This window comes from Pinus tabuliformis, chromosome 9 (genome assembly GCF_031772625.1).
Source record: "Pinus tabuliformis cultivar Carrire ecotype Pingquan chromosome 9, CPIR1, whole genome shotgun sequence".
Classification (NCBI taxonomy): Eukaryota; Viridiplantae; Streptophyta; class Pinopsida; order Pinales; family Pinaceae; genus Pinus; species Pinus tabuliformis.
Window position 1 is genome coordinate 697,496,588 of NC_142307.1, and position 22,957 is coordinate 697,519,544.

Below are 22,957 nucleotides of genomic sequence, written 5' to 3' on the forward strand. Positions count from 1 at the left end.
ATTTCCACTTATCATATAGAAAAATTTCTTTTGCCTATGTTCCATGAAACCTTTCCATTAAAACTTTGACCAAATTTAAAACAACCCCAACCATAATTTTCGAAGACACGATGATAACACACGGAACTTTAATTCACCAAAAATGGAAAGATTTGAATACATTATAGTGGACACCTATACATTATCTCTTCTAATTTTCAAATTAAGTCAAAATAAAAGGAAGTTAGAAATAAAAAGGAAGTTAGAAATTGTCTTTACAATCAAAATTGGTTGGAATTCAGGCAAAATAAATTCAAAATTTTTTGTAGATACAATATTTGATCATGTTTTTTATGGTGGAAATGGATTCAGTATCATCAAAAACCTCTTAAACAGCGAAAATTATGAAGTTTGACAGCTTTTACTTAGATTTACAAAAATCCTTGCCAAACTTTTTCAAAATATGGCCAGAATTTTCATAACTTTTAGGACACCATTAATGTGCATTCAATTTTGCATTTATATCCATCACAACTTATAAGGATAAATTCACGAGACTAGTTTAATATAGTGTTATTTTGTTTTTCACTAAATTTTAGTTAAAAGTTAGAAAAATAATAATTTTAAGTTGTTGAGTTTTTACAATTTAAGTGTTTAAGATTTTTTTAAGATAGGAATTTAAAGTGTTGAATTTTTAAAAGTTTTTTGACATATTAAATCTATTTATGTATTTAAAAATACAATTTAAATAACAAAATATTATAATCTCAACAGATTATACCAAAGTTATATTTTCAATAGCCAAAAATATATACAGATTCATCGTCTTAATATCTAAATATAAATAACTAGCACAACCATATAAACTAAATAGTTAATAAACGTCCATATATAAATTAAATTCACCTCATTTTATTGTATAAATTCGCCCCACTATACCATTATACCATGGAAATAATCAATTTTTTATACTATTATTATTAAAAATATTCTAAACTATTTAATTAACCCATAATTAACCATGGATTAGATTTACTCAAAGTAAGAAAAATTTATATTCAAATTCATAATTTATAGTTTAGTTAACCCATAATTAACCATTGGTTAGATTTAGTCAAAATAAGAAAATTTTATATTCAAATTCATAATTTCGTAAATTTAGTCAAAGTAAGATATTTTTGTATTCAAATTCATTATTACGTCGAGACTTAAATTAAAATTTTAAAATTCTCAACGTAATAATGAATTTGAAAATAAAACTATCTTACTTTGACTAAATTTAATCAATGTTTAATTGATGTCGTTAACTAAATAGTTTATGAATTTGATTTTAATCACAGGAAAAGTAACACGGTGTTTACGCGGAACTTAATTGATGTCGTTAAATAAATAGTTCATGATTTTGATTGTAATCACAGGAAAAGGAACACGGTGTTTACGCGGAACTTGGCAATAAGGTCAAGGACCGTTTCTTGACCCGGCGAACTGTATAAAGTGCTGGAAATGAATTAATAAGTGGCGTGAGTGGAAGAACACGATTCAATTTCCGTGTTCCCGATCAGATCAGAACCTGAGATTCCAAATTCACCAGCAGGCGAAGCGGAAGCGGTAGAAGGAAGAGAATCACGATGCCGAGGGGAACTCTGGAGGTGCTGCTCGTCAACGCCGAGGGGCTGCAAAACAGTGATTTCCTCTGTAATATATTATCATCCGAGCCGATCTCTGGCGTTTTAGGCGATCTGATAAATCTTTGGATTCGAATATTGCTAAAGAGACAGCTGAATTATGTGCGCTGGTGTATGTTCAGTTGGATCTTTGATTTAATTTTTCTCTAATGTGGCTGTGGTTGCAGGTAACATGGATCCCTATGTCATTATCCAGTGCCGAACTCAGCAACAGAAGAGCAGCGTTGCATCCGGTGAGTATGCATATTCCTATGGTTTTAGCCGTGTATTGAGAACATGGCTGACTAGTCCCTGATAAATAGATCCACAATCTCTGATCCGTGTATTGAGAACATGGCTGACTAGTCCCTGATAAATAGATCCACAATCTCTGATAAAATTCTTCAGTTCGCATAATTTTTAAGTTTGTTTATAGGTATCCAGGGTTTAAATGCTTTTCAAACAATTGAGAAAATGGTTACATCGTTCTAAGAAAGAGTTCGTGGTGAGGTCTTAGTCATGACTGAGTCCCCCTGGATTATCAGTGGGAAGAAGAAATTACACAAATCTTTTCTATATGGAGGGGTATGCAGGGGAAGTAGGAAGATTTCACAAAATTTTCCCCCAAAAATATATAGAGTTAAAAATTAATAGATCGGATCTCTGAAATTGCAGGTAAAGGTAGCAATCCCGAGTGGAATCAGCAATTTGTTTTCACTGTAGCCGACGGGGTTACTGAACTCACCTTAAAAATAATGGACAGCGATAGTGGAAACGCGGATGACTTCGTTGGGGAAGCAAGGTGCAGATGAGTCTCCAGCATTATGATCTGAGTCATTTTTTTGCAGATCCTGCAGTCTTTCATCGTTTTTTAATATTTCTGTTTTCTGATCATATATCTTTATATTTCTGATGGTGGTGCACAGCATTCCCCTGGAGGGAGTATTCATGGAAGGAAGCCTACCCCCGACTTCCTACAATGTTGTTCTTCCAGACCAGACCTACTGTGGGGAGATAAAAGTTGGCCTCACATTCACTATTAAGGTAGATTCTATATATGCAGAGGTTCTTTATATCAGAAACGTTTTTTGGAATGGTAATAGGATGGATTCATATTAGCTCTGGATATTGACCAATCACTGTAAATTTCATTTTCAATTTTTGTTTTACAGATGTAAGAAGATAATTTCAATAAACTTATTCTTTTTTAGATCTTTTAAAGTTAAATATTTTTCTAGAATTTAATGGATCCAGGGATATAATGGATCCATGAATACTGTAGATTTTGGGAACATTCAGGATACATGAATATTATAGAATTTGAGAATCTTAGGAAGCAATACAAAGTTTAAACTTTAAAATTAAATATTTTTCTAAAATTTAATGGATCCATGAATATAGTAGATTTTGGGAATATTCAGGATCCATGGATATTGAAGATCTTAGAGAGATTACAAATAAAATTAAGGTGAAACAGGTCAAACAAATTGACCCGACAGATTCTATCATATTCTCAAATTCTAAAATATTTCCAAAATTTAAAATCAAATTAATTTCCATTCCATAACCCTAACAACATGTAGTTGTGTTTTTTTATATAAATTCCCATCAAATTTATTTCAATTCTATAAACTCATATGTTTTTTCATATTATGGTGATTGGAAATTGCAGGAAGAAGAAGATTGCTGTGAGGAAGCAGCAACGGAGGAGGTCCGAGGATGGAAAGAAAGCTCCTACTGACCATTCCTTTCCATTGTTATGTTCAGTAGGTCACATGACATAGAAAACCTTCAAAGAAATCGAATGTACTGTCGCATCAAACACAAGAAATTCTGAAATAATGTTTATTGGGAGTATATCATTCTGAAATAATGTTTATTGGGAGTATATCTGCATCTTTCCTCGATTATGACTCTCTTTTGGTGTCGCATCTAACACATAAATTCTGAGATAATGTTTATTTGGAGTGTATCCACATTGTTCATGGACTATGGCTCTTTTTGTGTGGTTTGATGTTTATCTTTTCTACCCATCATTGAAACTCTTCATGGAAACGTTGTGATTTCTCTAGAAACTATACATAAAAACGAAATATTTGCTTGAAACTGGTTTGTGCCATATGACAGAAAATGAAAAACTTGTTTTGTGCCATATGACAGAAAATGAAAAACTTGTTTTGTAGCTCTACATTTTGAATGGTGATAAAATTTTGATAGCAATCGGGTTGTAATAATGAACGGAGTGGAAAACCCAATGGGGTATCGATCGTCTAAAGGAATCGTTTGGGCACGGTTTTCCTTCGATTTCTTCTTTTAGCACGTAGTTTAATTATTAATTATTAATGTTTAACTATTAATTTTTTTTTTCTTTTAGTAAGTAGTTTAATTATTAATTTTTAATGTTTAATTATTAAGTTTTTGAGTTTTATTGCTGTATTTTTAATTTTGATGGGGTAAGTTTGAGTTTTGTAATTTATATAATTTATGTGTTTTATAAATTTTCAAGATTGTTAAATTTATTTATATATTTAATGTTTTTTTTTTTTTTAATAATGAAAATTTACTACACAAAAATATTTTGATCATCAATTCTATACATTTTAGATTTCAAATTTTTATCATTTCAATATAACATAGTTTTTGGTATTCTTTATAAAAATATATATAATTTATACGTAATAAACTGTTTGATTTTATTGGTATAAGAGAGAAGTAGCGCTTTGTATTGTAAAATTAATAACAATGAAAATATTTTTAAACTAACTCTCAGCTCAGTCACTCCACATTTTAGGTTTCAAATTTTTATCATTTCATTATAACATAGATTTTTTATTTTTTGACATTTTTGAGCCGAGAGGCTCATTCTAGAGCCCAGTATGATGTGTAACTCTATCCGTCCGTCATCAAAGTTTAAATTTTGCTCATGTCTGCCCAAATAAGAATTTTAAAAAATTTAAATAACTATACAAAATATTTAAATAATGTCAGTTCATAAAAAAAATTGCACGTGAAGAAAATGGATCCCTTTGGGCTCATGTTAGATCTGTATTTAAGAATCCCTTTGGGCTCATGTTAGATCTGTATCTAAGATGGATCTACGTTGGTTTATAAAAAGATATATAATGAATAACAATTAATTTTTTGTCTACTAGAGTAATCGATAGCTAAGTTGGTTTGAACCTCGAATCTTATGGTACATAATAGTCCTTTTTTTTTCCAGTACGAAAAAAATGTTGGTATTAAAAGTGAAATAAAACCAGTGCATTTGTCAAAATATGATAAACATCCGTATCAAACATCTGGAATTAGTGGTCCAGGTAGAAGGCCATCCTTTCCCACGTATAGCCTTCAGATAGCAAGCTAAAGACAAAAGTTGTACAAACATATTCATCTGCCATAAAAAACTGATAAAATATATAGTCCATACAAAAAAAAGGAGCTAGCCAAGGATCGAAACACCTAAGTTAAAAAGCAAACATAGCAAGTGTAATTGTTCAGGATAGTAAACCCCCTCAGGGGAAGAGTAGTGAACCCGCATCATGTGAACATCCATCCACGATTATCTCGATGTGCAGACTGTCCAATGGAGCATCGATGCCGAGCTTGGACAAGGCATCAACAACAGAGTTGTGGGATCTACGAATGTGTTGAATGGAAGTCTCTCGGAAAGTGCCTATGAGGTGGCCAATGTTCCACAACCAAACCATAAGGTGGCCCATGATACTTCATTTTCAAAGCGTTGAGCTATCCTTAAAGAACTCACTGTCAACCTACTATTACCAACCTAGATCCATCTTAACTTTGGATGTATCAAGGGCTGAGGGATCAAATCTTTTTTCATTCTAAAAGAGATTTGCATATCAAGAGATTTATTTTATTTTAGTTTAACCAAGTTAAAATGTTTACATTACATTACATTATTATTATTATTATTATTATTATTTTTATTGTAATTTGACTTAGTCAAAATGTTAAACATTACATTACAACATCTCTACCATATTGGATTGGAGAGTGCCTCTTGGCGTAATTATTACCGCTAATAAAAAAATTGCTTTTAAAATTTTACATATCTTACTAACCATAACAATTCATATGTCATCCTCTCTTAAAATAATGTTATATGTAACTTTATTTGTTTTGTTTTGTATTTTTTTTTTAATATTTATTTATAAATGATTATTAAATAATTTCTTTATTATTTATATTTGTGTAACTTATTATCTTTTCCAAAGGAAAAATTCTAATTTTATTCAACCTGAGAATAAAGAAAAAGTTACATTATGAAGATGCTAGTAAGTAGTAGATAATGCTAATGCATTGGTTGATGCACAAAATAAAATAAAAAAATCACATTTTTTGGGCCTAAGTGTGATAAAAGTCACTTAGCTTCCCCTTTTTACCTTTCTTTTTCTCAATTTTTTTCCAAACTCCATGGTTGGGCACGACGATTACTATTTCCAATTGATTGCCATCTGCCTTCAGAGGGGCTTCTTCGTCTGAGTCTAAGCTCTCAAATACATGGAATATTTTTATGCTCCCCGATTCCTTTTCGGTGGGTGTTTCCTCTTTCTATCGCTCTCAAATACTATGATCTTTGTTGATTCAGTACCTTTCTGGCCTTGAGTCATTGTTCCTGATTGATCCCTAGCTTCTACATTTGCTTGGTTGACAGGTTGTGTGTAACAACCCAATTTCTCATCCTTATGTACACAATGTAAATACTTTTATAGATTAAAAGGCTTAGAGAGAGACACAAATTTCATTGCTTGAGGTAGGATATTGGTTAAAGGAATTGTTGTTTTAAATACCAGTCCTTGGTTGGCTGAGGGGATGACTTGCATGGGATGTTCAAGGTTCCTTGTTGCAAAAATATGAACTATTTTTGATAGTCATTGAGGCTAGGTGTTGATCTGAAATAGGGGTTTGACAACTTGTTATGCTTACAAGAACCTCCCACTCAAAGCTTGACAAATAAATGATCTAGCTTATATATGACATTTGCGGAATTAAATACTTGAAACAGGTGTATATTGTTTTTTTTTAACTGTTTAAGTGCTTTAAGTCCATTTGTTTTTGATGTTATTAAACACACATAACAACCATATAATGCAACAAATAAACAACCACACATAACAACAAATTTAATCTAGGAGTTCACCCGAATATCGTGGGCTACGTCTCCTTGAGCTTTTGTCATCTTGACTTGGATCTTTGGGATTATAACAAAGTTTCTTTTACAAGTTCCACACTTAACTCCAAAGGTTACTGAATTGAACCAATGGGCTTAGAATACCATCTATATCCCTGTCATGGCTGTCAACAGATCTAAGCTCCCTTAGACTTGATTCCTTCAATGAGTGCTCTAAGCTACCCTAAGCTTCTTGATGGCACTAACTCCTTCAGAGTTCTTTAACTATCACTGAAACTTCATCTTTTGTCTCCAGCATATATCAGACACCAACAATAGACTGATCATCTGCTCAAAATGAGCACTGCCCCAAACTAGGCCTTCCTCCACGTTTGGCACTAGGTTGCCTGAAACTTCCCTGTAGCATCTTGACCTTTAGAAGTCTCCAAATACTTTTGAAAATCCCTACAATGGATTCGGAAGGCTCATTACAATCAGGAATAACTGTTGGTTCACTGAGAACGAGTACTGGTAGCTCCCACAACTGCCTCCAACTCCTGGTCGCCCTGAGCTCCAAAATCTCCCTGGATGAAAATCTCCATGAAGATGACTTATTCAACTTCTCTGAACTATTCCATTGGCTATAGAAGGCTCCAATTAGCCTAGCTAGCCTCTTGTTTCACTCTCTCTTGTCTCTCTCCGCTGGTCGAAAACTGCTCCTGGAGTGCATTTAATCAATATCCCTTAGGGATACTCCACCAATTTTGGCCAACTACACCTAACTTTATTTAAACTTAGCATAACCCTTTGGTTTAGCTTCTCCACCAGGCTAACCGTTGGAAGTGACTGTTACAATTAATGTTGGGGGTGCATATGAGGCAGTATAATCTCGGCGGTTAGGGATAATCCTTACTGGAAGCATTTCAAATAGCGGAATCTCCACCGTCGATTTATCCCGCTTGATCCAATGGCTATTGCATTGTCCGCTCACCAACTAACCTCGACGATCTCCATCATCGATGTGACCCATCCATTTGAACAACTATTGCACAATATCGCATGAAATATTGCTCGATCAATATCAGATCGAGAGCGCACGAGAAAAGCATTTTTCCTGTGCTACATGTCGCTCGCTAAGGTTAATTGCGTGAATTTTAGAAATACCATTTCCATCCTTTAGGGCAGGCAAGATACCGCTTACCACTTGCCGAATACTACCCACGTGCTCAATACGGAAAGGTTTAGCGCTTACCCCAAAAGTGAATATTCCAGGGAATATTAAGCTTTTTTTAAAAACCAAATTAATCTTGGTCAAATGTCCATAAATTGCAATTTACTAGAATTTTCAAATTGCGATAACTCCTTCATACTGTATCAGTTTTTCGAACCGTTTGCAGTGCCAAAATCAGGAAGATGAGATCTATTTGGCTGCTCAGGTTCGACAATCTTTCAAACACTTTGAAATTTGAGCTATCATTAAGGTCCTGGATCAATATCTGATCACTCCTCCCCATTAGGAATCTTTTGGACCCCAAAAGGCTGATATACTGATTTGTACAGTAGATGAGAGTACAACACACTCTTCTTTTCAGCCTCCATACACTTGCCTTGCATGGCTAGTGCTTTTGAACCAAAAACTCGAAGGTAGTCGACACTTCCCTTCCTGGATGCGCTTGTCTTCCTGTTAAGAACTGTCTTCCTTGAACTCATTCAGAATTTATGTTGAGAAGTTTACAGAAGGTAGTTGAACATCGCTTCCTTGAACATCGATCTAAGGTGGATCAAACAAACGTGAGATTACATTATAAATTCATGCATACTCAATCGAAATTTGCATATGTACCAATGAAAGTATGTTTTGCTGTGTAAAGAAAGTCAAACCACTTCTGACCAATCCACTTTTATGGAGACTTTTGCTACTACAAATCTTCTTCTGAAATCTTGTCAAAAACAACATAATGCAAGAAACAACTGGACGACATAAATTCACATCATGTGAATCATTATTATGTCTCTTACATCTTGTGTACAAATGATCAACTAAATCACAAGCCAAAAAAACATACCTTTTTCAAACAACTGACTCTCCAAGTCAAACATTTACAAAAAGAACTTGACAATTCTTTTTCAAAGTAGAAAGAATTCCACCACTTGTGAAACACTTCATCATTATCTCCCTTTTTCAATCTTGGAGACAAAATCAACTTTTCCAAGTCGACATGACATTGCATGCATGTTTAAACAAAGCAATCGACCATCAATTCAATTACACATACATGTTCAAATACAATGAAATCATGAACATTCATTTGTTCATACATACCATTCTCATGTATGTATTCCATTCTTCAACTTTCTCTCAAGCACAATCATAAGTACAATATCCTCAATCATATGTAAATGTACTTACAAAGCTGAAATGAATATAATTTTGTTGCAATAAAGCGAGTCTCATACTCAACTTTTTCATTCACCTTTTTGGTAAAACCCTGCAACTTGCATTCCATTGACAAAGAAATGTATCAAATCAAAAGACATGCAACCTGGATTGGATAAGAACTCTAACCATTTCTTACCAATCCACATCAAAGGCGCTTCCTTTAACTACACATCGACATCAACATCTGAGTCATCCTGAAACACATCAATTATGGAAACTTCCTTTCCATTCTTGCCATTCTCTTTTTCCACCTTCTTCAAATTTCATGGAAGCATGGTTGGATTCAAAACCCAACACTTTTCACCAATATTTCCTTGCTTATGGCAATAAGTGAAACACATGTTCATCCTCTTTACAGTATGATTTGCCTTGTCCAATGGAACTTTGGCGTCTTGCCTCCTTTTCTTCAAAAGTTTCCTATATGTGGCCATTTTCTTCCAACACCTAGAAACACTATGATTAACGAAACCATAAAAGGAACATGCAATTTTTTTCCAATGCTTATGTGGAAATTTACCATGCTTTACATAATCAAAATAAATGTGATTGAAATCATATTTATACCTTCCTCTTTCACCTTTGTTTCCTTCATGAGAAGGTGAATCAAATGAAGAAGTGGATCCCTTTGGAACACCATCAATCTCTTCAATGATTTTACAACTCCCTTGTTCGAGTGCATGCTTATGAACACATTCTTCTTGCAAAGTATGTTTCAAACAATTGCATTCCCCATGAATACAATCTTTACAAACTTGAGGTAGAGAACCTAAAATGAAACTCCTTCTAGGAACTGTTTCAATTGCCTTCATGGCTGCTTTGGAACTTTCTCCATAAGATTGTCCATAGCCAAGACCCAAATACTTAGGCCTTTCCTCAACCATTATTGGCTCAACAATGCCCTGTGCATGTTTTCCCAATCCTTTTCCTTCATAGCCCATTTTTGACATCAACTTGGACCCTATGCCTCTTGTATGTTTTTCAAAAGAACCAACATAAACATTCTTAGAGGAAATTGAAGACAAACTAGGATTGTTTACCTCTTCTTCAAACTGATGCTTGACTAAGGATTCTTTGGCAACAAGGAGCTGTGTCTCCAACTCATGCATCCTTTCTAGGTTCATATTTGCAATATGAATTTGGCTCTCCATTTCCTGCAATTTGTCAAAAAGCAACTGCTTCTCTTCCTTCATGGAATTCAACTACTCTCAAAGTTTGGTGCTCTTCCTTTCATCTTCATACATTTGTTTCACCATATCCATCATGATGAACAAGTCTCGCTTCATGTCTTCATCAAAGAATCTTGTGAAGGAGGAGGATTTTGAAAACTCACTTGTAGAAGTTGTCATTATCAAAATGAACAAAAGAACTTCAACAAAATTCACAAAGCTTTCAAAAAAATAATGGCTGTAGAGTCAAACTCTTATTCAAGCAGCCTTTTGCAAACAAACCCCTCTTGTGCTTCAAGGGTTGCCTTGAGGTCCTTTGGGTAAGGACAATTCCTTCATCTCTTCTTCCTTTTTGTCCTCTCCTGGACTTAGCTATTAGTAGCTTTCCATTTACCTTTGCAAACTCAAACAACCGTCAGTTTACAAACAGTCAAACAGTCAAATTCTTTATACTATTCAAACACCTTTCAAGTCAAACAAGAAACCTACTGCTTTGTCAATCAGGAAACCTATTGCTCTATCAATCAAGCAACCTATTTCTCTGTCAATCAAGAAACCTATTGCTCTGTCAATCAAGCAACTTGCTCTGATACCACTTGATCTAAAATGGGGGTTTGACAACTTGTTATGATTACAAGAACCTCCCACTCAAAGCTTGACAAATAAATGATCTAGCTTATATATGACATTTGCGGAATTAAATACTTGAAACAAGTGTATGTTGTTTGTTTTAACTGTTTAAGTGCTTTAAGTCCATTTTTTCTATTGATATTAAACACATATAACATCCATATAATGCAACAAATAAACAACCACACATAATAGGAAATTTAATCTTGGAGTTCACCCGAATATCGCCGGCTACGTATCCTTGAGCTTTTGTCATCTTGACTTGGCTCTTTGGGATTATGGCAAAGTTTCCTTTACAAGTTCCACACTTAACTCCAAAGGTTACTAAACTAAACCAATGGGCTTAGAATACCATCTATATCCCTGTCATGGCTGTCATCACTCTGCAAACAAATCTAAGCTCCCTTAGACTTGATTCCTTCAATCAGTGCTCTAAGCTACCCTGAGATTCTTGATGGCAGTAACTCCTTCAGAATTCTTTAACTATCATTGAAACTTCATCCCTTATTTCCAACACGTATCAAACACCAACAATAGACTAATCATATGCTCAAAATGAGCACTGTATCCCCAAACTAGGCCTTCCTCCACGGTTGGCACTGGGTTTCTTAAAACTTCCCTGTAGCATCTCGACCTTTAGAAGTCTCCAAATACTTTTGAAAATCCCTGCAATGGATTCGCAAGTCTCATTACAGTCAGGAATGACTGTTGGTTTGCTGAGAACGAGTACTGGTAGCTGTCACAACTGCCTCCAACTCCTAGTGGCCCTGAGCTCCAAAATCTCCCTAGATGAAAATCTCCATGAAGATGACTTCTTCAGCTTCTCTGAACTATTCCATTGGATTCATAAGGCTCAAATTAGACTAGCTAGCCTCTTGTTTCACTCTCTCTTGTCTCTCTCTGCTGGTTGAAAACTGCTCGTAAAGTGCATTTAATCAAGATCCCCTAGGGATACTCCACCAATTTTGGCGAACTGCACCTAACTTTAGTTAAACTTAGCATAACCCCTAGGTTTAGCCGCTCCGCCAGGCTGACCATTGGTGGTGACTGTTACAATTAATGTTGGGCGTGCATATGAGGCAGTATAATCCCGACGGTTAGGGATAATCCTCACCAGAAGCATTTCAAATAGCGGATTCTCCACCGTCGATTTATCCCGCTTGATCCAATGGCTATCATGTTGTCCAATCACCAACTAACCTGGACGATCTCCACCATCGATGTGACCTGTCGAATCGAACGGTTGTTGCGCAATCTCACGTAAAATATTGCTCGATCGATATTAGATCGACAACGCACGAGAAAAACAGTTTTTCTGTGCTACGTGTCGTCCGCTAAGGTTAATCACGTGAATTTTAGAAATAACATTTCCAACCTTTAAGGCGTGCGAGATACCGCTCACCACTTGCCGGATACTACCCATGTGCTTAATACCAAAAGGTTTAGCGCTTACACCAAAAGGGAATATTCCAGGGAATATTAATCTTTTTTTAAAAACCAAATTAATCTTGGTCAAATGTCCATAAATTGCAGTTTACTAAACTTTTCAAATTGCATTAACTCCTTCATACGGTATCGGTTTTTCGAATCATTCGCAGCACCGAAATCAGGAAGAAAAGGTTTGTCCGGTCGCTTAGGTTCATCACTCTTTCAAACACTTTGAAATTTGAGCTATCATTAAGGTCCTGGATCAATATCTGATCAGGTGCTGCGCCTTAAATGGATTGGTTCTCAGAATTAATTTGGGCTACAAGGGAAGTACGTAGGCCCATGTTTCCTTGGGAGAAAATTTACGAGGCAGGGAGGACATAATTTATGGAGGTTTAACTATGCTAGTAGCAAGGAAAGTGGGAGGACATCATTGGATAGGAAAGAAAGATAAGGGGGAGGAAAGGGGAGAGAGGATCTCATTCGACTCTCATTCAACAAGGGAGAACATCTTAGGAGAGAGGAGGTCGTTCAAACACATAAGGGGGATACAAATTAGCATTCAACAGGATAGCGAGAGGCTAGAGAAGAGGTAGAAAAAGAAGTATTTTTGAAGATGCATTACTGAGCTCTGAGGAGAGCAATAAAACAACAAAAAAGGGCCATATCGAAACCTGTTGGGAGAAAACATCACAAAGAGAAATGACTTGCCTTGAGGAAAAAGGCAGGGTAGCTTGGTGGTGCTCTAGTTCAACTATATATTTTTTGAATATTTCCATTTGAAATCACTCCACCTCAAGCCTTGGAATTTGGTTCGGGGGTGACAACTGCAAGTGGGATTTGACTGTAGTTGTCTATGGTTGGGTGGAGAGTCCTTGTCCCAGACTCAGTTGCCCTAAAAATCACAAGATAAGTGCTTTGTTTGCATTTGCTTAACTGATAATGCATGTAGGTGACATTTCTGAAATTGAAATGGATATGTAGAGGAATATTTATGACTACATTCAGACGCTATGAGAATGAAATGTATATTGTGCAATTCCCTTACATGATAAGAAGTATTATGTTTCATTTATGGATTGAAATGATGAACTGTGTGAATTTCTTGAATGTGTTGTTAATGACACAAAATAAATAACATAATGTGTAAGATTTAAAAGATTTGAAAGGATCCATGAGGATCTAAACTAAAACATGGCAACACTTGACATAAAGATATCTTTTTATTAATGTAGAATGATTAAATTGGAGACTATTGTTTGGTAGGGTTTGTGTGTGTATATATAGACTGGTTATAAGCCTATGAATCAGTTTATGTGGCGTGGCGCTAACACTGAGGAATTGTTTCCTCTTTTAACTACAATAACTTGTGACTCTACATTAGAGGCTTCTCAACCTTGCATTTTCAGTAGTCCTGGAGGTCTTCAATAAGTGCCATAGTGTTGTTGGTCAAGGAACTGCAAGCTTGAGGGTGCACCTTAGGGTACAAATCTTGGCAAAGTGCAAATCTCCGCATGGTCCTTTTGAAATTTTAGAACTCTGGTGGACTTGAGAGGATAAATTTTGTCCTAAGCTTAGGATGGGTAATGCTGATGGGTGCTCTAGTGAGCCATAATGGCAATAAGTGAGCATTGGCGCAATTATGATTGCTTGCAGAACCATTGTGGTAGAGCCATGGTTGGAGTGACCAACGAAATGCGTTAAGAATATAAATGGAACAAGCTCTAGTGATAACCAATGGGACCAAGGTCAAGCAGGTTGCTCAAGGTATGGTAAGTTCTCCCTGGTCGGGCCATGGCAGAGATCAAATGTGAGCAGCGTTGCAATGAGGTTGGGTGGAGCCTTAAACTTATAGATTAAATGAATAAACCTTATCCTCCAATTTGAGGAAAACCTAATTGTGGAAGCTCCTAATTGGTGCACTCAGATTCACCTTATCGCTATTGCGTGAAGGAAGATGACATGGGATAGAGGAAATGTCCAGGAGGTTAATCCATATAGCGTAAATGAGCGATAAGGATGATTAGGCACTAGGATAGTTGGGCTCATAGGTTGGAGGCGGGGAGCATTCACACTAGCTGGAGTGGAGCCTATGCGATAACTCATCCCTGAGGCCAAAATATTGTAAGTTCGAAAAGGGTACTCGCAGCGAGCCATGAGATGGATCGACACGTGATATTATGACATAATTATCTTGGAGGCCAATTAGGAGCAAGAGATGTGCATAGGTATGGCCACTGGCCACGTGGCTCGGAGGCCATACCCTAGAAGCGTTGATTAACAACATAAAGGAGAAATAGGTCTGATGGGGCACCTGGTCAACCAAGCCTACAATTCAGAGGTGGAGGGCATCCCCATTGGCTGGGAATGGAACCCACGAAACAACTCATCCCAAAGGCCATTACCCCGTAATTTCGGAGGGAGGTTGTTGTGAAGCGTTATGATGGCATGGATTGGGATGACATGTTGCGGAGGTCCACGGAGGAGCAGATAAAAAGGAGTCGTTGGGAGGCCAGGATCGAGATGACGTGTCTTGAAGGCCTTGTCTCGGAGGTATAAGGTTGTGAAATAGAGGAGAGTGCTAGGGTGATAGTGTCGGGATGATGTGTCCCCGAGCTAGGACCCACCCTAGTTGGATAAAAAGAAGCACCCATAAGGAGTCATCGAGAGGCTAGGATTAGGATGACATGTCCTGGAGGCCTTATCTCAAAGGTATAAGGGAAAACATGAAGGAGAGCACTGAGAAAATAAGCGTGAGGATGATGTGGTGCTGTAACCACTTGGGCTAATAAGAAGCAATGACATGCGAAGGGAATAACCCATAGTCTCCACATCGCCCAGAGAGTCCACCCCAGAGGTGCATGGAAGAGAAATTAAGGGAACGTTGGGATAATGGGACCAAGGTGATGTGGCAGATGGGCGCTAGCGAAACCCCAAGTGCGGGAGTCGTGGTAGGTTACTGTTGGACCTAGGGAGGAGGTCGAAAGAATGATCCCCATTTAATTGTTATGCACCCATTAGAGCTTTCACTGGAACCAAAACCCGCTTCCGTGGGGTGCCTACATTGAATTTTGGAATAGGATTAACCCTTTCAGAATTTTTGTGGTTTGTCGATCCTACGATCAATGGTATTTCTTTACTGTCCATCCTTAGGGGTGACCCCCCTCATAAAACTCACGTACGTTACCCAGTTGGTTTTTGCCCAAGACTTACATGTATGTTATGTGACATTCTTGGGGACCATCAAAGTAAGTGACGCGGAGAATTGTTATTGGCGCTAGGACATAGAGGCATGGGGTCCATAGTTTATGAGTGATGAAGCATGGGATTTACCGACAATATAAATATATATATGTGTGTGTGTTTGAATTAATGGCTATTGAGACCATAGATAAAGGTCTGAAAAATGCATATATATATCTATATCTATATCTATATATATATATATATATATATATATATATATATATATATAAAAGAAAGTGGAAAACTTTTGTAGAAATAAACAAAACTAAGCTATGGAGTTCTAATTCTTTGTGCTCAAGCAAAGCAAGATAATCCATAACTCTCAATTAAGCCTATTAAGATCCCGAGCAAGGGAAAACAAAATTATGGAGGAAAAAATGATTTTTTTGTAATCCCATTCTTCTAATAGTATAAGGGGAGTTGGATTATTAGTAGCAACACCCCATTGGGGTTAAGTGGTGGGGTGTTTGTTACATTGTGTATGTGCATCTTTATTTGGGTTATCTTCCATGGACTCTTCTTCTTTGTCTTCATAAGTTTTGGGAAATTTCCAACCCTTGGCTTAGAAGCTTGCATCATTTTTTTTTTGGGGCGGGGGGGGGGTGGGGTTGGGATTTTTGCTAGTGGGAAGGTGTTTTGCATGTGTCTTGTTTGAAATTAGGTTTGACACTTGAATGTTGTATTATCATAATATAAAACCTGTGTCCACTAAAGGTTTTCATGTTTTAAAATAATGTGATCAGGTAGACCTTTGCTAAGGTCTATCTCCACACATTCTGGCAAATGTGAAGATACCTTTTTCTATATTTCCCATGTCCATTTTTCTGAATTTACATAGTGTATTTTTGATATCCTTGAGGACCCGATGGTGCTAGAAGGGAAGACGGATGTTTTGTGACCTCTTCCATACTGACATCATTGTTACTACCATACTTGTAGCACCAATTCTAGGAATCATGAGGTAATGAAAAGCCCAACTCGACCCAAAAACCATGGTCCATCATTTAGAAAATTTTCCATATCTTGCTATGTGTCAAATTGTATTATGAAGAACCCTTTAGAGCATAGGTAGAGATCACAATTTTATGTCCAAGAAGAAAACACCCACTGATATAATTCTTCAGATCTTGGCCAGAAGCCATTAAACCGATATATTAATGCCTTAGTTTCTAGGTTACTAAAATCCGATTTTACCTTTGGGATTTTTACAACCATAACTAGTACCTTGTCCATTTGCTCGACAATGTAAGGCTGTGACAAATTTTGGATGTGAGCAGCTGGAGTGAAAATATTCCTTTTCACTGCATCCTTGAACAAGATCTATCCATTTGGGTTTCTAGAATTTGTATTAGCGTTTCTAAAGGTTGTAGCTCCACTCTGCAGCCTTAGATTTAATATTATTGTAGAATGCCTTACCACACCATAATATTTCAGCTAAAGGGAATCCTAGAGCACTTTTCCTTCATATAACAAAACTTTCAGTGTTGCTGATATTCTCATATTACTTTGGATGCTTTGCTTTAGATGTTTCACTAGATCCCATTTAAGTTTTTCAATAAAATCTGGTATTTTTCTTTTTCTATATGTCTTTTTTCCAAATATGAAGCCAAAAGATAGAGAGAACATCCACAGAAGGGTGGATTTGGAAATAAATTTACAGATTTATTAGTATCCAAGTCTAGATCCACATGGTGTTTCAGATATGCTATAAACTGGTCCTTTGGTAGACATAAATTTTGATAAAGGAGTCTTTGTAGGCAAGGAATCATGTTTCTAAGGCCCAACCAATGATCAAATTTGATGGGTTGGTCTTAATTTCAATTAGAAGGGCATATATTCATACAATCCTTCCATAATAAAAAATTGAAAAAAAAAATAATACATTTCAATTGACAATAGTATATTATCTTTACATGTCACTTTCAATCAAATTTAATGCGCCTCTGGGCACAAAAATTCCTAACACACATGCATTACATCTACAAATATATAATCATCTTAATGATTTTTATATTTTTTTTTGATATTTTTATAAGATTATTACCATGTTGAAAAAGATAAATGAAATGTTCATATTCACTTGACCATGGTGCACATAGAAAGCATGGATTCTTTGATTAGTCATTATCATAACACTTTATTTTGGTCCTCAGTTGTCACTGTGGTAAGCTTCCTCATCTACAACTACACCACAACTTGACAAACTAACCATTTCTTGAGGTTAAAACATAATAAATTTGAATAAAATTACTCAAAGTTACCAAAACATGAAGTAGCTTCCGACCTACTTTTAAATTTGTATAGAAGGGTGAACCATGTGTACCTTTACATTCTATACTTCTAATGGGAAGGACTTGATGGGATTCAATCATTGAACCGTGCATTTTTCACATAGCCATGGAGAATGTTTTTGGGTTATAAAGTAATGTTACCGCTTTATAGAGTTTAGAAGATTGTTTTGAAATGAGTAGGTTAAGCTTTCATCTTAGCTAGGATCCTTATTATATTGTGAGTTATAAGGATCATTATTATCCTTAAGCTTTCATCTCAGTTAGGATCCTTATTATCTTGTGAGTTATAAGGATCCTTATTATCTGTATATTTTTAATAGTCACTTAAATTTATTGAACAACATAAAAGGAATTTCCACCGTATTGCAATTTTGACACCAAACATTAAGGTGATCACAATCTTGTGATGTGAATTTCCTCTTGATAATGTGATGCCCAATTTCCCATTGCAATAATTTTTTAGATGTGTTCCTTGTACTATTTTTTTATTTTATTTTTTCTAATTCTTTTGCTACACTTAACTCTTTTTTATTTAAAATGCTTTTGTTACATTTAGCTTATCTACATGAAATGATGCTTTCTTGTTGCATATCATTTGTGAAAATCAAATTGGAATGAAGCATAACAAAGCTCCATTTTAACAACCCAAGCCATTTTGTTTGTCAAAGTGCTCCAAATCCAAATAAAAAAACAATTCACCCCTCTCCACATAATATTCCATCTAATTCAATTAAAAAATATATACTAGTTGTAATGTCCCTTAATAATAAATAATAAATAATAAATAATATAATATAATACAAGAAAATAAATAATAAACAATAAAAAATAGTAGTAGTAAATAAATAATAAATAATAATAAAATAATAAATAACAATACTAAAGCTCTAAATAAATATAAATAAAAATAAACAAAAAAAATAGTAAAAATCAATAAAGCTATCAAAAAGTAAAAACAAAGAAATAAAACTTAGTGAAGCTATCAAAAAGTAAAAACAAAAGAAATAAAACAAGTAAGCAGTAAAGTTGCATGTTGACACATGGAGTGTGTGCATGTGGTTTCCCTTTCAATGTTTGCTCTATTTAATAGATGGTGAGGAAGATGAGAGGCATTCTATGATTCCATGATTCCATCATCCATTCTCTTAGGAGAATAGTGTTTTGAGACAAAGGATTCCCTGGCAGTAGTACGTTGATTGAGGACTTGGGGGTGGCCAGTTGTAGCAAGATTTTGTGAAATTGAGCCTACGGTTGGGTGGAGAGTCGTCCCCAAGACTTTGTTGCAGTTAGCAGAATTCAACTAGCATTCAACCCTGAAATCACAAGTGAGAAACATCATCACCACATGTAAGTTGTCTCTACTCATATTTATGAAATTTGATGTTAATTAGTTGATAAATTGTGTGTTGATTATAAATCGCATGATTGATCTAATTAATTACATGTTTTTTTTTCGGGGTTGTTACACATGGTATCAGAGGTTAGGTTCAACTCTTAGGGCCTATAGACATTTTAATGTAGAAAACTTTGATCTAAATGATTTAACAAAAAAACATAAAAAAATTTACAGTCACATCCTAATGATTCTATCCACTTAAAAGGGAATATTACAGTCACATCCTTCCTTCCACAAAAATAAATAAATTCAATTGTTTTATCGCTGGGCTGCGACAAAGAAAACTTTCGAGTGTGGCTATGACTTGAAGCTTTTGACTCTAGTTGTGAATTATCACTCACATAATGTGGCTCTACAAATTGCGGCTACAAATTTTCTCATTGTCCCTCTTTGGCTTTGGCTCTATCTTCAATTTCGCCAAAAGTGCAGGATCTGCACATGCAGAAATTCCATTGACTTTATTGAAAGAACACAGTACATTGCTCACACCTCCATCCTTAATGCATGTCTCAAATGGCGGTTGGAAAGTATCCATTATGTCTTGTTGAGTAACCACAGCATCAAAGTCAAACCGACTGAAGCTCTGCCCAGAGTCAAGATCATAGGCAGTTTCCCTTCCAAATTTAAAAAGCTGTAGTCTTTGTTTTTTTTTAGCATCGGATCGTGATTTCATGCATTAAGTAAACAAATTGCAGTATATATAAAAACCATGTGACATTTGTGGAATTTGAGCCCATGCCCTTTCAGACCAGAGCTTAAATCTGGCACCTCATACCACTCGGCCAAACTGTCAATAAATGCCCAATTCTTTTCCCATCCCTATCCGTAGAAACAGGTGGGACTGTAATCTGCTTTATCTGCAGATGACATGGAATTAATTAGGATGCCGGTGTAATGAGGTGATTAAATAGAATATTATAGTGTGCGTGGTGGGATCCTTCAATCCAAGGGCGGAAAGGCCGTTGCAAAATAAGTCCCAATGGGAGAATCTACATAAGCGAAATTTCCCAGTACTACTCAGAACAAGACCTTGATCTGTGATATCAAACTCAAAACTCATACGGACTTGAAGAAGCTGTTGATGAGGTGAGGTCACTATTCTTTGGGTTATCTTGGGCCTTTCAAACTAAGGAATTTAGGGTCCCCGATTAAATATCTTAACCCTTTCAACTTGCTTATGTATGCTCTAGGGTTTCAGGATCTCTCATTTTTGATTTCGTGCTGCTTAGAGGATATGTTTTCTTGCTCATAACTTTTGCCCCGAGTTGAAAACTCGTTCTTTACTTTGGAAAGAAATTTTGTCTCATGCTCTAATTACTGTGGATTTTATTTTAGAGTTTTATTGTCAATGTCAGTCAATTGCCCCGCTACATCATCGCAATGCCATTTTAAATATATCAGAGTTTCCCAGAAAATCTGGGAAGATTTCCGTTGTCTAATGGGAAGTGAGGGATCAAAATATTTAAGTTGTTAATGCATTCTCAGTTACTTTAGTTATTGAATTAATTTTGGGAATTTACTGTGTCCATAGTTTTTGATTTCGACGTTTCGGGGTGATATTTTCATCCATCGCGAGGGAACAACAAAAAGTGCATTAGGGCTGTTTTGCATCACACTTGAGCAATTTATACCTTACAAGTAAATTCGATTAATCTGACTAGATATTGCAGCTTTATAAACTGCATCTTAACTTATGTCAATAATTCTGTCTTAAAATATTCTAATATGATGTTTTGCTTTCATTGACTTGTAATTATTCGTGTAAGGTGAACCTTACTGAGGAAATTATAATTTGAGCTCAATGCTTACATATTAAGATAAACTAAACTGGAGAAACACTCGTTGAGAAATAATGCTGTAACTACATCAGATTCCTGGCCACTTATAATTGCACCTTTTATACGCTACATATGCAAGGCAGGGATGCAGGGTATCATCTTATACAAACAGTAAGACAATTTAGCTGAGATAATCGTTGTACCACCAATGCAGCTTAGTCAAATAACCGATTGGTGTTAAAAATTGACTCATGATTAATCAACAGTCAAACTTGAACTGACCGAGTTATACTCGGTCGATTAATCTATGCAAGGCATGTCTCCAAATATGTGTATTATATTTTGTACTTGCGGAGTTTTTCCTGATTTGTTCCTGATTAGATTTAAACTGTTCGCTCTATTGGCAAGTCAAATTTTTGTCGATTAAAGTGACTTGGGTGGAAATTCCCCATCCAATTGTTAAGCTCCATTAATTTTTTTACTAACTGCTGCCTACAATTATGGAAGTAAACTGCAATCTTTCCTTAATTTCTGGAAACCAACTGCAGTAATTTCCTTAAATTAAGGAAATCAACTGCAGTTAATAAATTTATTGTTGGGAGCTTCTGAAGTGGTCCATTACTCCATCTGGAGTTCTCTACCTTGATCTGTGGAACACCTGACACATAGCCATCAGAAGCTTGATGGAAGCTTGGCTATAAATTTATCTGTTTGGTCCCCAAGCTTGTATCTCAATCCTCTTCAGTTTTACACCATCAAGTTGAGAGAGCAGAGCCTGGAAGTACCTTCAGATTTTCTTATCTGCCTGCTTTGAAAGTCCCTTCAGATTTTCCGTATTTCTTTTCTTTCTGCTTGCGTGAAGATTGTGTTACCTTCATCGTTGTCTGCGGTATTTTTAGGCGTAAACGAGACTGCTGTTCCTCATTGTTCGATTCAAATACGTGACCCCGTCTCTGAGTAGATTGGAGCAAGATCGGGACAAAAGGCTCTCGGAGCTTCTAAGAACCATATCTGCTGCACTGGATCGAATCTACGACAAGGAAGGTCTGTGTTGTCTGCTATTATACTTCAGTTGGGACATATTTGTGGTATCTGAAGTCCGGAATTTAAATTGGGCAAAAGGAAACTTCAATGGTTGGAGGTAAGTCATTTTGGGCATTCAGTTTTTAAGATTCTTTACAATAAGTAATTATTCCGCATATAAAGAATCACTATTAATAAACTAACATTGGTATCGGAGCCTTCACACTTATCTCTGCCTTGGTGTGTTCTGTATTTTGTTTGATTGTTTGTGGTATATGGCATATAAATCGATATTGGTCTCTGCGTATTATCACAAATTTATGATACATTTGGGGTTTAATTTCAGATATTTAGAGTGTGAAAAGCATAGATTTCAAATATACCCGAAAGGCAGATCTGATTTGGAATTAACTGTTTAATGTGTTAGATCTGTTTAAAACCCAGAAATATTCCAACACAAAAGAGAACTCAACATTAGACCTAAAGACGAGATCATTCAATATCTGTTTGCATCGATGCAATTCATTAATGTGTTTAGAGCATAAGACCAAACCATTAAATTGTTTGGCAAGATCTTGCATCGAATTGATCTTTTGTGAAATATTTAGTAAATTTTTATTTTCCACCATAATTTTTATTTCAAAATGATTCAAAATTACATTTAGTTAGTATAACACACATTGCACGTGTTTCATATTGTTCTAGATGTGTTTTTGGTGTGCTTTAATAGTTGCCTATTTTCCAGCATTTGCTCAGTAAGAGCTATATACATAAATCTGTAAAGG

General features: G+C 35.7%; 1 protein-coding gene across 2 annotated transcripts in view; it reads left to right on the plus strand.

Annotated features, from left to right (window-relative positions):
* Nucleotides 1–1,420: 1,420 nt before the first annotated feature.
* LOC149150568 (elicitor-responsive protein 3-like) overlaps nucleotides 1,421–22,957 on the plus strand; it is a 37,922-nt gene continuing 16,385 nt past the window's right edge. The window contains exons 1-5 of one of the 2 annotated variants that reach the window (XM_089439132.1): nucleotides 1,426–1,674; nucleotides 1,832–1,897; nucleotides 2,319–2,445; nucleotides 2,570–2,687; nucleotides 3,316–3,635. In XM_089439132.1, coding sequence (XP_089295258.1) covers nucleotides 1,608–1,674; nucleotides 1,832–1,897; nucleotides 2,319–2,445; nucleotides 2,570–2,687; nucleotides 3,316–3,384 — 447 coding nt within the window. In that variant the 5' untranslated portion in view covers nucleotides 1,426–1,607 and the 3' untranslated portion in view covers nucleotides 3,385–3,635. Of the gene's footprint in view, nucleotides 1,675–1,831; nucleotides 1,898–2,318; nucleotides 2,446–2,569; nucleotides 2,688–3,315; nucleotides 3,636–22,957 lie in introns of those variants that run through there. The other variant, XM_089439133.1, reaches the window with a different exon arrangement.